The 15,402-nt window shown below is 43.1% G+C and overlaps 1 protein-coding gene across 4 annotated transcripts in view; it reads right to left on the reverse strand.

Moving 5' to 3' along the window:
• Nucleotides 1-15,402, reverse strand: part of MYO1D (myosin ID) — a 185,572-nt gene that overhangs the window by 127,254 nt on the left and 42,916 nt on the right. For all 4 annotated transcript variants that reach the window (XR_014503947.1, XR_014503948.1, XM_083407519.1 and 1 more), the window contains exons 7-11: nt 10,724-10,840; nt 2,802-3,005; nt 1,971-2,116; nt 1,768-1,882; nt 706-876 (exon numbers count right to left, since the gene is read on the reverse strand). Coding sequence is in view for 2 of the 4 variants with exons in the window: in XM_083407519.1 (XP_083263645.1) it covers nt 706-876; nt 1,768-1,882; nt 1,971-2,116; nt 2,802-3,005; nt 10,724-10,840 (753 nt within the window). In the remaining 2 variants the exon portion in view is untranslated. The remainder of the gene's footprint in view (nt 1-705; nt 877-1,767; nt 1,883-1,970; nt 2,117-2,801; nt 3,006-10,723; nt 10,841-15,402) is intronic.

Raw genomic sequence — 15,402 nt, forward strand, 5'->3', positions numbered from 1 at the left:
GGGCTGGAAGCAGGAATAGGTCAGCAACAAGCCAATAAATCAACCAAGGCCAATGAAGTTAATTCTCTATTCAAGGAAACCAACCACAGCTCTGGCCTAGTGGTCTCAGGCAACCCTTTCTAGGAGGGTTTTGCCCAACGAAACAGCTGAAGTGCTCACCAGGACTCTGCGCACAACCCAACTCTGCTCTGCTTCTTTCATTTCTCATTGTGTTCTAGGAGAGCAGGGGAGCTGGTTGCAGCAGGAAGACTCCCTGGATTCTGTTTCTGCCTCCGAGTCTGAACTGTGCTCCGCCACAGCCTCTTCTCGTTCACTAAACCCTGTCACCTCTTCTGATTCGGACCCCCCCCCATCTGCTCCTTCTCCCTCTGACCACTTGTCATCATTCCATCACTTATACCCAGGTTCTGAGCCCTCTTCCCTGGGGGGGGGGGGGTTCCCTGGCTGGCGCCTCCCACATCTCCTTTGCATCCAGCCAGTCCATGGCAACACCCAGCAGTGTAATCACTGGAGTAGGCATTGTCCTTTGCTTTTCTTCATGACAAACAGGAGCAATGCAAGCTGCTCCTGGTTTGCTATTTTATGCAAAACTGAACATTGTTCTCAGTATGAAAGAGAGGGATATAGGTTGGTTGGTTGTTTTTTAACTCCCTCCCCCCGCTTGATTTAGTCAAGTGAAGTTATTATAGACACACAAAGGAGTACCTTTCTGCTGGAGAAGTGAGCATGTTTGCCCAGTTTGGTATTAAGAGCCTCCAAGAACATCCCATCAGTGACTCTGCCGACATTCATGCATGCATCATCCAGAATGGCAATGATTCCTTTGTGCTGTTGCTCCACTAGGTCAATAATGATCTGGTTGTTGAAGTAGTCAATCTGCAGAATGTTCAAGCAGGGTTATTTGCAACAGCGATCCAACTAAGTGAGGAAGGAATGTTTTCTCTCTCTATTGAAGGCACGCAGTGGTAGGGAAACAGAGGAGCAAGTGCCAGTTTACGTTTACCCAGAGAGGCAGGCAGAGTGTCTTCACTCTAAAGGTTGCGCTCACTGTCAAAATGTCTTCCAATTTCAGTACAGTCATACCTCATGTTACGTTTGCTTCAGGTTACGTTCTTTCAGGTTACGTCCCGCGGCGACCCGGAAGTACCAGAAAGGGTTACTTCCAGGTTCCGCCGCTCACAAGACACGCAAAATAACGTCACGTGCATGCGCAGAAGTGGCGAATCGCAACCCACACGTGCTGCGGATTGCGCTCTTTTCATGTTGCGAACGGGCCTCCGGAACGGATCCCGTTCGCAACCAGAAGTACCACCGTACTGGTATTTCAGGTCATTTATCCAACTCCCCTATGGCTTTACTGCAGTTTCAAAGCACCACTAAAAACCTGAAGAATGGAATGGGTCTGCACTCGACTCTCAGTGGCTGGGACAGAGGGCTTTCACATTCTAAATCCCTCTCTTTTGACCTTTGAATAGCTACCTGCTGGTGTAGAATCGCTAACACTTGGCATCTTTGAATCCATGTTGGCTTTGTCCAACTGCTCATCTCAGAGCTTTCCAAGCTTTTCATGTTGGTGACACACCTTTTAGACATGCATCGTTTCATGACACAGTAATTCAGTTTTACTAGCAAACTGGAGGTTAAACTAACCCGTTTCCAGGCCCGGGAGAAGCGTGGGGAGTGTTTGCGCAACACACCTACACAGTGCAGCCGACACCCGAAAGTGTCATGACACACAGTTTGGAACGCTCTGGCTTATCTACTCACATGCTTCCATGGAATTCCCTCACGCTGATATTCCTCTTGCTCTTGCTTCAAAACAAGCTGAATGAAGAGCTGCTGCAGTTTCTCGTTGCAGTAATTGATACAGAACTGTTCGAAACTAAAGCAAAAACAAACTGAATTAATGAATGAATTCTGCAACTGGAAACAATTTAAGTGATATGCCTGACCTTCTCAAGACATCTCACCTGTTGTTGTCAAAGATCTCAAAGCCATAGATATCAAGGACCCCGATTACAGTGTTTTTCCCATGAACTGTGCTGTTGTAGTCCTTGACTTCAATCACGTCATTGATGTGTGTCACAATCCAGCAGAAAAGGCGCTCGTATATTGCCTTCAAACCAAAAGAATACCTAGGGTCATTTTTTGTTTCTGCTGCTCAGGGTTTGTTAGCGTTCAGCTTTGTGATGCATTTCTGTAGCACTCTAATAGGAAACTGGGCAATATGTAACCAGCTGTCAAAATCCAAACAAGGTTTAAGGAAACTAGCATAGGCTAACTACAGCTTGCTCTCTAGCTGCTTTAGGTTTCACTGTGATGTCAATTTGCAAGACACTGGAGATGCTAAACATGTTAAACCAATATTCTTATCTGTGGTAAAGTCTACGGGTTCTCCCCTCACCCATCACCCCTGGCCAATGGACAATTCCCACTAAGGAAAAAATAGCTGCTCTGTCTCAGACATTGCTTGGTGCTCTTTCCCAAAGTATATTGGTTATATTGTCTGGAGAGCTCTGGATTCTCTAGGCTCCATAAGTCTCCAAGGATACTAACCTGTCTCCCCAATGCATAAAACTACTCAAAACAGATGTCTCCAAAAAACCCCACCTGATCCCCTATGGCAAGTAAGAATCACCTTGAGATGAAATGGGCAAACAGCTAATAAAGAAACGTGTGGGGAAACAACTTAAGATGCTGGCTAGCAATTTATGTGGCCATATCTGGGTGAAAAGTGTGAAGACACAGAACAAGACAACCAATGTAAACTTCCAAGTTGGCAGGAGTGTATCAACATCCACCTTTGCAAATGCATTTCTGCCATAGGTGGCTTCTTGCTCTGTATGCTGTTTATCAATGATGTCCCGGCCAGTAGCAACAGTTCGAAAAAGCAGGGCCTTCTCCACCATGTCAGCCTTGGTTGATAGCAGGTCAGCAATGACAGACACTAACTTGCTGTTTTCAATGACAGGTATGTCACCATCCACAGAAAACTTCAAATTGCCCTGTGGAAAGATTGGAAAAAATAAGGACATTCATTCTCACTGAGTCTAGGCAGCAAATGCCACTTCTGATACAGGCAACGCTTTCAGACAGATGCAATTTCCTTAATGCATCCCAATCGGGACAAAGGACAACCTATGTTGATATATAATAATAATAATAATTTATTACTGGTATTTATACCCCACCCATCTGGCTGGGTTTCCCCAGCCACTCTGGGCGACTTCCAACAGAATATTAAAATACAATAACCTATTAAACATTAAAAGCTTCCCTAAAGAGGGCTGCCTAAAAGTCTGGTAGTTGTTTTTATGCGACTACAGTGGCAAGAATGTTATTTACCCAAAAATGGAAAGAAGCAGCTAAGTCCTGACGAAAGAAGAATGGATACAAAAACTTATAGAATATGCAGAAATGACGAATCTTACCGGAAAAATAAGAAATCAAGGTAACAAGCTTTTTATAAGTTTATCAAATATGGTTTATTGAATATTTAAAAATAAACTGTAAACAGATAAGAACATTGGCAGGATTACTGTAACAACCTGCAGTTTTATAAACGTATATATTTGCAGAGTATATATTTAAAGTAGATGAATAAATGAGATAATTAAGTTAATTTGGAATATGCAGAAAATATAAAAAAAAATCAAGGAACCGCAGAAAGAGGGGGAAGTCAGGTTTTGAAATGTTAAAATGATTGTAAAATTATTGAAATGTATAAAACTGAAAATCATAAGTAAAATAAAAATAAAAATAGAACAGTGTTTCCCAAACTTAGCTCTCTTTCCCAAATTTAGCTGTTTTCGGACTACAATTCCCATAATCCCAGACTTCTGGCCTTGCTAGCTAGGGATGGTGGGAGTTGTAGTCCAGAAACAGCTAGAGACCCAAGTTGGGAAACACTGGTTTAGAAAGTCACACAGCCCATCTTAGATTTTCCAAGGGGCCATACCCCATGTGTGCAATTTTAATTTTCTCCCTTGTCCTCACAGATGTCTCCCACACAATAATCAGATCCTTGAAGATTCCACTGCTTCAGTTTAAGAAGCTGTTCACAACAACTCCATGGAGGGAGTGGAAGAGGGTTGGACAGGCTCCTCCATTTTTGTGCTATTTTCACTTTCTTGCGCTGGAAGAGTAGACTTGAGATTGGGTAGGCTGGTTGGGGTGGCTTAGACCAGGTAGAAGCACCAGCCACTCACCATGAATGTTCTTTCTGCTTGGGGTGAACAAGGCACCCATATGCTGGGTTAAGATCTCCCATTGCTCAGGAAGGCAGCAAACATACCAGGCATGCAGCCCTCAGTTCTTCTACTCCATCGGTAGGCAAATTAAGGCCCGAGGGGCCGGATCCGGCCCAATTGCCTTCTCAATCCGGCCCGTGGGCGGTCCGGGAATCAGCGTGTTTTTACATGAGTAGAATGTGTCCTTTTATTTAAAATGCATCTCTGGGTTATTTGTGGGGCCTGCCTGGTGTTTTTACATGAATAGAATGTGTGCTTTTGCTTAAAATGCATCTCTGGGTTATTTGTGGGGCATAGGAATTCATTCATTCCCCCCCCCCAATATAGTTTGGCCCCCCCACAAGGTCTGAGGGACAGTGGACCGGCCCCCTGCTGAAAAAGTTTGCTGGCCCCTGTTCTACTCAAAGGTCATCACTCACATTAACTCAGTACAGTGGTGCCCCGCAAGACGAATGCCTCGCAAGACGGAAAACCCGCAAGACGAAAGGGTTTTCCGTTTTCAGAGGTGCTTCGCAGGACGAATTTCCCTATGGGCTTGCTTCGCAAGACGAAAATGTCTTGCGATTCTTGAGGTTTTTTTTTGCTCCCCAACCCCTTTTTCTAAAGCGCTAAGCTGCTAATAGCCTTTTAGCAGCTAATCCGCTAATCCCTTAAGCCTTTAATAGCCGTTAATAGCCCTTAAACTGCTAATAGCGCTAATCCGCTAATGGGCTTGCTTCGCAAGACGAAAAAACCGCAAGACTCGCGGAACGGATTCTTTTCGTCTTGCGAGGCACCACTGTACTGGAAAGCTCCCAGAGATCGTCTTGAGTTACATCACAGTGCTATGGGACTTGATTAAGGTGCAATGAGATTGGATTATATGTGCATGTCAGGAGGACGCAGGAGCTGATGCTGCCTTCCACATTATTCCGGCTCATTCGAAAAATGACACAGGTGAGCCAGAGGAGGCACAGCAGCAGGTGTGGAGCATTACTCAGGTGCTGCTCACAGAGGCTCCATAAAAGGCAGCAGGACAGTGGAGAGTCAGAAGAAGGTTCCAGGAAATTTACAAGTGAAAGGGAACCTTGGCTGAAAGAGACAAAAGGACAACAAAGGAAAATCTTACAGGAGGAGGAAAGAGCGTCAGAGAAGGCAAGAGGAAAACTGGATCAGCTGCAAGTGGAGCCAGAGAGAAAAAAGAAATAAAGAGAACAACTTTAGGTTGTCAAGCCCAGTGGCACGCCAGAGAAATAACATTGTAGAATAGCATGGGCAGGTGAAGGGAGCTGCTGTGCTACGTAAAAATAGACATGGATAGGTAGGAAAACCCTGCAGTATAGAAACAGAAATAGATGAAAGGGAATTCCAATCCATAAGGCAGGCATGTCCAAAGTCCATTTTGGGGGCCTAATCCAGCCACAGGCAGTTCCTCCTCATGGTTCTAAAAAAAGTCAACAACTTTGGGGTAAAATCCTAAAAAGGTCAACAACCTTGGGCAGCCCTCATGCATGTTCAAATCCTCAAATCTGGCGCTTTTTGAAAAAAGTTTGGACACCCCTGCCATGAGGATTCTCCCAGGCAACCTGTGAAGCCTGGGGTTCTGGGGACACTTGAGAACTAAAAAAGCAAATTTCTGATGGTGTACTAATGGTGGCAAAGAGACTGGTGCTCCAATAGTGAAAGGAACACTCTCCCCCTCCGACAGTACAAAAAGTTTATCTGCATTAGCGGCATATGAGAAAACAGCTTTTCAAAGACAACAGCATACAAAGGAATTTCTCCATCACCTCTACTCCATGTATGGATATATTTGCACAACAGATATAAATACGACAAACACCGACCGTAGTTCCCAATGTACTAAACGAATTATTGAACATTTATAATTTTCCACCCCAACATGGAATGTTATTTGCATTTTGTTTTATTTTGTATTTAAGTAGGGTTGCTGTAAAGAAAGTAAAGACCAGGACACCCCAAATGTTGTTGAGCAAGTTCTTAGGAAGACACCAAATCCCCGAGCTTCTTTCTTTTCTTTTCTTTTTGAAAAACCCCAAAGTTGTTGTGCCAAAAAATGACGATTTTTCGATTGACTTGCCTAAGATCCAGAACAAAGTGCTGCTTTTGGGAAATTTCCCCTGGATGGCAATTCCACCTTTGAAATTCCAGTAATGTCTGGGAAATCCCAGTAATGTCCGGACGGACGTATGCTGGCCCTAATTTAAGTGACTTTGTTAAATGGAAAATTGTTTTAAATTAAATTAAATCATTAAGCTCTTGCTCCAGTTCCATCCTATGGTAAAGCTTGAGACAGAGATGCGGAAAGAAGTCCTGGACTAAAATAATTTGAAACAAAAGAATGTGGCTCCAGGAGTTCAGTAATTCCTTCTTTTGGGGAAAGGAACGGCCTGATATGAGCTGGAGGCTTTGCCAAATTCCCAGCGTTGAAGGTATACAGGCATGTCCAACAGGTAGATCGCGAGCTAGTGGTAGATCGCGGGGTGTTCCTGGTAGATCCTGGTAGATCTCTGGGCCCTCTGCAAAAAACCCCCAACTTTGTCTTACTAAAAGAAGCTCAAACTCCACAACTTTGTCTTCCTAAAAAAAGCCCCACAACTCTCTGGGTAGATCACTGCCAGTCTTTTTACGACAATGGGTAGATAGATCACTGCCAGTTTTTTAATACTGTGAGTAGATCGCAGTCTATTGGGAGTTGGACGTATATGAGATCCCCTGATCAGTGGTTTTGCTAGGGCGAGGATTGGATGCCTCGTTCACTCCAGCCACACAAGTCAGTGGAAAATATTGTGATGGAGGGAGAATATGTTGAAGCACTCTCCTTCAAAAGGCTACCTCAGCAGAGGTGCCTATTCTGTAATGTTTGTTAAAGGCTAAAGAAGACTTCCATGTGGCTACCTTACAAATCTCTAAGAAAGGAGCATTAATGGGAAAAGCCATTGAAGCCACTGCTGCCCTTGTTGGCTGGGCTCTGATGTTCTGATCCTTTGGGAGTTGCTGGGTCTCTATATGCCAGAAAAATACGAGTTTTGAGCCACATGGGTAGGATAGTGCTTGAGGCTTTACCCCCTACGGATCTAGGTTGAAAGGAATTGAAAAAGGGAATCAGAAATGTACTATGTATTTTTAATGCACTTCTTCAGTGCTCTTTGAACATCCAGCTTATACCATATACTCTCTCTTGGTTGAGAAGAGCACAGGCAAAGCGAAGGGAAAATCAGTTCTTGTTCACTATGGAAGTCCAAAGCAATACTCGGAATAAAGGTTGAATCATGTGCTGGTGAAAAAAAGGAGATGGTTTTTGATGCTGAAAGCTCCCAGCACAGATTCTGTGAGTGGCGGCGATAGCCATTAAGAAGATGACCTTAAAGGAGGAGAACTGAGAAGGTGCTTGGCAGGGGGTTGGACTCGATGGCCCTTGTGGTCTCTTCCAACTCTATGATTCTATGAGAAAATAAACCCACTTTAAGTGCATGTGGCACAGGGGAACCTTGGTTGGAGCCATCTGAAGAATACTGTATGAGGATGTGGCTCAGTTGGATGGTTGCTTTGGGCAAGTCCAATCTGCTGATATCGGATGAATTAGTAGAAGATTTTAAAAGAGTTTTTAGACTCCCTTTGCTGCTCCCAGTGAACTAACCGGCCATTTATGCCAACAATAACAGCCTGCTTAATTACTCGAACAACATCTTCTTTTAATATAAAAATATGATAACGCTGAGGGGGACCCCTGGAAAAGTTGAGGAAAGTCGAGAGAGATCCATAGGATACAGAGATGCAGTGATAGCTGATGCTGGCGGGGAAAGACTACATTTTCCTGAGAGCTGAATATAGCAGGAAGGCCATTGCTGCTCATAATGGGGAATGGTCTGGGCTACAGCCTTCCAAGATGACACTTGGCAGGAAGATGATGAGGAACCCAAAACGGCATCAAAGGGGCCTACCCTCTTTGTGAACTCTTTCCATACCACCCGATATGGTGAGATCAACATCTCTGTGGCTCGTCTGTTGCTCCTTGGTGTTGGATTCCATCTAGTGGCAGCAGTTGGCATATTAGGACTCCCTGGGATGAGAGATGGTGCTTGGGAAGCAGACACCCATATTAATTCCAGGTGCAACTGAGACACCAAATCAGAGCATCCTTAGGCTGTAGCATCTTAAAAAGCAGAGACATCACCTTGCCAACAAAGGTCCGTATAGTTAAAGCTATGGCTTACCCAGTAGTGATGTATGGAAGTGAGAGCTGGACCATAAAGAAGGCTGATCGCCGAAGAATTGATGCTTTTGAATTATGGTGCTGGAGGAGACTCTTGAGAGTCCCATGGACTGCAAGAAGATCAAACCTATCCATTCTTAAGGAAATCAGCCCTGAGTGCTCACTGGAAGGACAGATCCTGAAGCTGAGGCTCCAAGACATGAGGCCACCTCATAAGAAGAGAAGACTCCCTGGAAAAGACCCTGATGTTGGGAAAGATGGAGGGCACAGGGAGAAGGGGACGACTGAGGACGAGATGGTTGGACAGTGTTCTCGAAGCTACCAGCATGAGTTTGACCAAACTGCGGGAGGCAGTGGAAGACAGGAGTGCCTGGCGTGCTCTGGTCCATGGGGTCACAAAGAGTTGGACACGACTAAACAACTAAACAACAACAGGAGCAGGCCGACTACAGAGGTTTATGGCTAGAGCATGGGTAGGCAAACTAAGGCCCAGGGGCTGGATCCGTCCCAATCGCCTTCTAATTCCGGCCCGTGGATGGTCCAGGAATCAACGTGTTTTTACATGAGTAGAATGTGTCCTTTTATTTAAAATGCATCTCTGGGTTATTTGTGGGGCATGGGAATTCATTCATTCCCCCCCCCCAAAAAAAATATAGTCCAGCCCCCCACAAGATCTGAGGGACAGTGCACCGGCCCCCTGCTGAAAAAGTTTGCTGACCCCTGGGCTAGAGACTCAGTCTCAGGCACCTGTGATTTTTTTACATTTAGCTATTCTCTCACACTGAACTGTTTCCTTTGTGGTTTCGCCTGCCTTCTCTAAACGGAGCCATGGGGAAAGGAGAATAGGCAAAAAACAAAAGAGACGGCAAATTTAAGGAGGGGGGGGGTTAAGGAAAAACAAAAACCAAGACGCGGGTGGCGCTGTGGGTTAAACCACAGAGCCTAGGACTTGCCGATCAGAAGGTCAGCGGTTCGAATTCCCGCGACGGGGTGAGCTCCCGTTGCTTGGTCCCTGCTCCTGCCAACCTAGCAGTTCGAAAGCACGTCAAAGTGCAAGTAGATAAATAGGTACCGCTCCGGCGGGAAGGTAAACGGTGTTTCCGTGTGCTGCTCTGGTTTGCCAGAAGTGGCTTAGTCATGCTGGCCACGTGACCCGGAAGCTGTATGCCAGCTCCCTCGGCCAATAAAGCGAGATGAGCGCCGCAACCCCAGAGTCAGCCACAACTGGATCTAATGGTCAGGGGTCCCTTTACCTTTACAACCAAGAAGATGGAAGAAAAAACTAGAGATCTAGGAACAACTGTAAAACAAAGATAGGTAAGAGGGGAAATCCTGAAGTCATCCAACGAAAGGTGGGAAGGTTAGAGAGAAGCCGGTCCTTGCAAAGGCAAGGAATAAACTGAAGGAGGAACTTTATGACATGTTCCCTGTCTTTCTGAGCAATGGGACGTCCAAACCCAGCATATTGGATGCCTCAACCAGCCCAAATGAGAAGTCCTTTTAACTCTCTTTCCTGGTGCGTTTCTCTTTTCTGTTACAGATAAATGCAGCTTCATGAAGATCCTTGTTAGGAAGCAGCTCCTAAGTTGCTGAAAAGGCTCAAGCTCCAATTCTTTCCCTCCACTGCAGTCTCCTTAAAAAAAACCCAACAACCGCAAAACCTACTATTCCAGTCAATTTATAAGACGCAAATGTAAAGGAGGCAGAACAAACAATTTGTGCCCTCGCCTCCAGTGTTCTAGGAACTCCACTTCCACCTCCATATGAAGGAACAGAGCTGGAGTCAGGTCTTCTGCCATTTTGTCAAAACAGTGACACATTTGTCATAAACTCATTTAAAAATGAAACCTTGATTGCTGGCTTATCTGCTAGACAAGTCCCACGTAATAAGTATATGCTAGTACAGAGTATTCTATTCCTTCCCCAGTGAAGAGATTCTAAGCCTAAAATGTGCTAATCATCCCAGGCAATTAAATTTGAGAAGCATTCAACAACTTTCCTTAGTCAGATCCAATATGAGATTTGGACAAAAGAGAGTAGCGATCTCTACATTTGCTTGGTACTGACAGGAAATGTTGAATTTGTGGAGAAACAAGTGGTCTGCTCTTCCAGAGCTGCAGCTCTGTCATAATGCCACTCCATCAAAGTGTGCTCTTTCGCTCTCGCTCTCCTGATTATTCCTCAAATCAACACACACACCTCAGCATGTTAGCAGCCCAGAGATCCATATCTGTGCACATGGCACCCCCTTACTCACCAAATGGAGAATGGTAGCTAGAATTTTGTATACTGTCTGAACCTCCTCTGGTTCGAATCCAATTACTTTCATAGCATCAGCAACAGCTTTGAAGTCAGCACCGTCATTAATAGAACACTGAAAAAGAAGCAGCAGCAACAACAAATTAATCAGATGCAAGACCACTGCATGCACACCGATGGTGCAGTATTAGACAAGAAAAATCATGGCGGACATTCCTGCACTGGTGAGTTGAAAAGAAGAAGAAAACCCTGGAGATATTGCACAATATTTACTCTGAAAACAGAAAACGTCCTGTGTGGTTTGAGCTATGACAACTCCTCAGAGTCAATTTATCATCAGGTAGAAGTCTATACGTCTTCAGTATATAGTAGATAACCTATAGCAGATAATCCGTTTCACATGCCACGATGATTGCAGAGTCTGTGCTGAAAGGCCACTTAGTTAAGAACATTAAAAAGCCTCTGGATCAGGCCAATGGCCCATCTAGTGCAGCATTCTGTTCTCACAGTGGTCAGCCAGATGCCTGTAGGAAGCCTAGGGCCCGAGTGCAACAAACATTTTCCACACCTGTAATTCCTATTACCGTATTTTTCACTCTATAAGACGCACCAGACCACAAGACGCACCTAGTTTTTGGAGGAGGAAAACAAGAAAAAAAAATATTCTGAATCTCAGGAGCCAGAACAGCAAGAGAGATCGCTACGCAGTGAAAGCTGTAATCCCTCTTGCTGTTCTGGCTTCCGTGATAGCTGCGCAGCCTGCATTCGTTCCATAAGACGCACAAACATTTCCCCTTACTTTTTAGGAGGGAAAAAGTGAGTCTTATAAAGCAAAAAATACGGTAACTGGTATTCAGAGACATATTGCCTCCAGCAGTGGAGGCAGAACATAGCCATCATAGCTGGTAGCCATGGGTAACCAATTGCAATTGTTTCAGCCGGTCCAGCGCGATCGCGATCGCAAGCGGGGATTTTCCAAGCGGAGAATCCCGTGTTTTTCGGAGGGGAAAAAGGGGTTCCACAGGGCGCCGTGGTCCCCGGAAAAAGTACCTGGAGGGTGTCCAGATACACAGGTTCCTGCAGAGCTGAAACGCAGACCTCCCGGCCGTCAGGTAACTCCCGTTTGGGAGCGAAGAGTACAGCGGGGGGAGACGCGGGCTGAGGGAAGCCATTGCAGCCTCCGGAAAACGAAGCCCCGAGCTTGCAGCGTGAGCGCTGGGTTCTCAAAAAAAAGGAATCCGACCCTAAAGAATTTATTAAAACTGTATCTGAGACAAAGGAAGGTCTAGGAGCAAAAAAGAAAGCTAAAAAAGAGCTCAGCATTGTCTGGAATCAACTTAAACGCAAGGACATAAGCAAAGCAGGGGGGAAAAAAGCGAGCGACGCTAGCGGCTAAAGCTCCTCTCTCCCTCTCAACCTCTAAAAGAACTCAAGAGGATACAAAGTAGCTGAAAAGAAGGAGAGAGTTGGGAAGGAGGGCAAAGGGACTAATATTTTGTTACTTTAAGTTCTCTTGGTATCAGAAAGAGGAAAGAGGAAGAATGGAAGCTTTCTAGCCTCATTTCTGACAAAAAGCTCTGCGGAACGGAAGTGAAGCTTCCGACTCCATCTTAGTTTTTTTTTTTTTTTTTTTTTCGAGTGTATACGACGGAGCCCTGGGTGGTGGAGAAGAATAAAGGGCTTGGAATTTTCGCTGCGATTTACCGCCTCTCTAGGAATTTGGACATAAAATAAAATCTTCAAGGACTAATTACGTCTACTCTTGAGTATTTGGGACTTAGAACTCAGAACTGTTGGGAAAAGTGAGGTTTCTCTGGACTCCTTGAACTTATAGAGACCCCTGGTGGACAGGAAAGATATAACAACTGGTTTTTTTTTTCTTTTTCTTTCTCTTTTTATATTATTTTTTTTCGATTACCATTTTGTTGCACTTGCTACTATTTTTGTCTTCTCTCATATTTGAGAGCTTCAATTTAAGAAAAGGGGACCATTAATTCTAGGGGTCACCAACTATTACTAGAAGGAAATCTTTGTAGTTCTTACAACATATGGACTAACTTTGTTTTGCTTTTTGCTTTTTTGTTTTTTGTACTTTTTATTTTTTATTTTTTTCTTTTTTTCCACCGTGGATGCCGGATGCCGGATGCTCATCTCTACATTTTAATTTTTACTTATACTCACAACAACATGAGGATTTAGCCTAAGTGGTGGCAAGAAGATAAAGACCAAGCTTCTTTTCTGTTTTTCATTTTTTTGATCTCTTTTTTGCTTGGTGGGGGGTGACTGGAGTAACAGAGGACTTAAAGTAGGGACTTTATTTTACTTTGGAGGGATTACATCCAGATTTTGTATCACAGAAATCTTAGGAAGGTCTAACCTATTATTTGAATAAGAGTCTCAGGAAGGAATAACTTACTGAGCGGCAAAAGGGTTAAAGGGTGAAAATAAGGGAAAGAAGAAATTACTAATAGGCTTAAAAGAAGATTGTGTTGTATTCATACTGGGAGTGTGTTTTGCTATTATTATTGAGTTATTGTGACTATTGTGATTGTGATTTCTGTTCTGCGGAAGTGATTCTCGAAATTGTAAAAGCAATAATTTAAGTGTGGAAAATGTCTCATCAACAAAAGAAAGGAGGAAATGGGGGGACTCCAGCTGAGAGAAAGGGATCAAAGCAGGAATCGGATTTCAAATCAGAAATATTAAAAATGTTTGCAGATATAAGACAAAGTGAAAAGAATCTAGAATCCAAATTAGAGCAAGTAGATACTAAGATTGGAAAATTGGATAGGAAAATAGATGAGACAGTCAATGAACTGAAGGGACAGATTAAAGAGGTGTCTAAGAGAACACAAGTGCTGGAAGAAGGTATGAAGAGGACACGGCTGGAAATGAAAGAATTGAAGAAGGAAGATGAAAAGATCAAGGTGGGGCTCTCAGAAGTAAACAGATCACAGGAAGAGATGTGGGATGCGATTTCTATGAATGAATTGCGACAGCGAGAAGTGAATTTAAGATTGAGAGCCATACCAGAGACTCAAGGAGAAGACATCAGACAAAAAATAATAACAGAGTTAGCACAATGGTTGGAGTTACAAATTGAGGAAGTGGATAATGCAGTACAAAATGTCTTTAGGATGAGAGTAAGAACGACCAAACCAAAGAAATTTCCAGGCGATTGCCTCATAACCTTTAAGGATAGAGACATAAGAAATCTGATCCTTCAGAGAAACAGGGAAAAAAGATTATACATAGATGGCAGTTACATAATCATCTTTAAAGATATCCCAGTCAGATTATTAAAGCGAAGATCCCCATATAAATCTCTGGTGCAAATCCTTAAAAAAAACAGCATTGAATTCAAATGGGAGTATCCAGAGGGGATTTCTTTTACTTACAAAAGCAAGAGGCATAGGTTGAATAGGCCAGAAGAGATAGGCAAGTTTCAGAGAAAATATAAGGAATTGGTAACAGAAGATGAGGAAGATAAAGATAAAGGAGCATTCGGAGGAAGTGGAGCTACTGGTGGTCTGGACTCAGACGAAAAAGAGAGGAGAGGGGACGGGACTGGTGAAGAAGAAGAGGAAGAGGAGGAGGAACAAGAAGAGGAAGAAGAAGCGGAAAGAGTATAAGAAAAATAATTTATAATTTAATTTTTATTTATTGTTAATCAGGAAGTACAATGGCGTTAAAAATATGGAATTGGAATATTAATGGGATGAACGAAAAAAAAAACGGAACAAAGTGGAACAATATCTAAAAAAGAAAAACCTGGACATTATCTGCCTACAAGAAACACATGTTGCAAGAAGACACAAGAAAATACTGATCAACAAAAGACTGGGGAATGAATTCATATCATCTGATAAAGAAAAGAAAAGAGGAGTAGTTTTGTATATTAAAAACAAAATTGAAGCCCAACAAATTTTTAAGGATGAAGAAGGAAGAATAATCGCTGTACAGATCAATTGGCAAGGCGATAGATTGATTATAGTCGGGATTTATGCACCTAATGGTAATAAGACTGATTTTTATAAAAGCCTGGAAGAAAAACTGATGGAATATATGGATCAGAAAATAATTGTGATGGGAGATATGAATGGGGTAGTGTCAACAGAAATGGATAGACTAAGAGATAAAAAGACGAAAGAGGGCAAACTACCCAAAACTTTTTTTGAAATGGTTAAAAACTGTAATTTGACTGATATTTGGAGACTAAGACATCCACTAGAAAAGCAGTTTACGTTCTACTCAGAATCTCAACAGTCAATGTCTAGAATCGACCAAATTTGGATCTCTAACGATTTAGTGCCAAGAATCCTACAAATCGAAATCCAACCAAAAGTAATTTCAGATCACAATCCAATTAAATTAGAGATAAAAGGTTTCGAAGAAAGAACTTTCAGATGGAGAATGAACGATTACCTTTTGGACGATCAAAAAATTGTACAAGGCGCACAAAAGAAACTGATGGAATATTTTGAGGATAACTGCAACAAAGGTACGAAGATAAATACAGTGTGGGACGCAAGCAAGGCAGTGATGAGAGGGTTCTTTTTACAACAGAATTCAATCAAAAAGAAAAATAGAGAGAAAGAAAAGAGAGAAATCCTAAAACAAATAATGGATAATGAGCAAAAATTAATTAAAAAACCAAATAACTCCAAGATTAAGCAA

This window comes from Podarcis tiliguerta (assembly GCF_965153285.1).
Source record: "Podarcis tiliguerta genome assembly, chromosome: 13".
Classification (NCBI taxonomy): domain Eukaryota; kingdom Metazoa; phylum Chordata; class Lepidosauria; order Squamata; family Lacertidae; genus Podarcis; species Podarcis tiliguerta.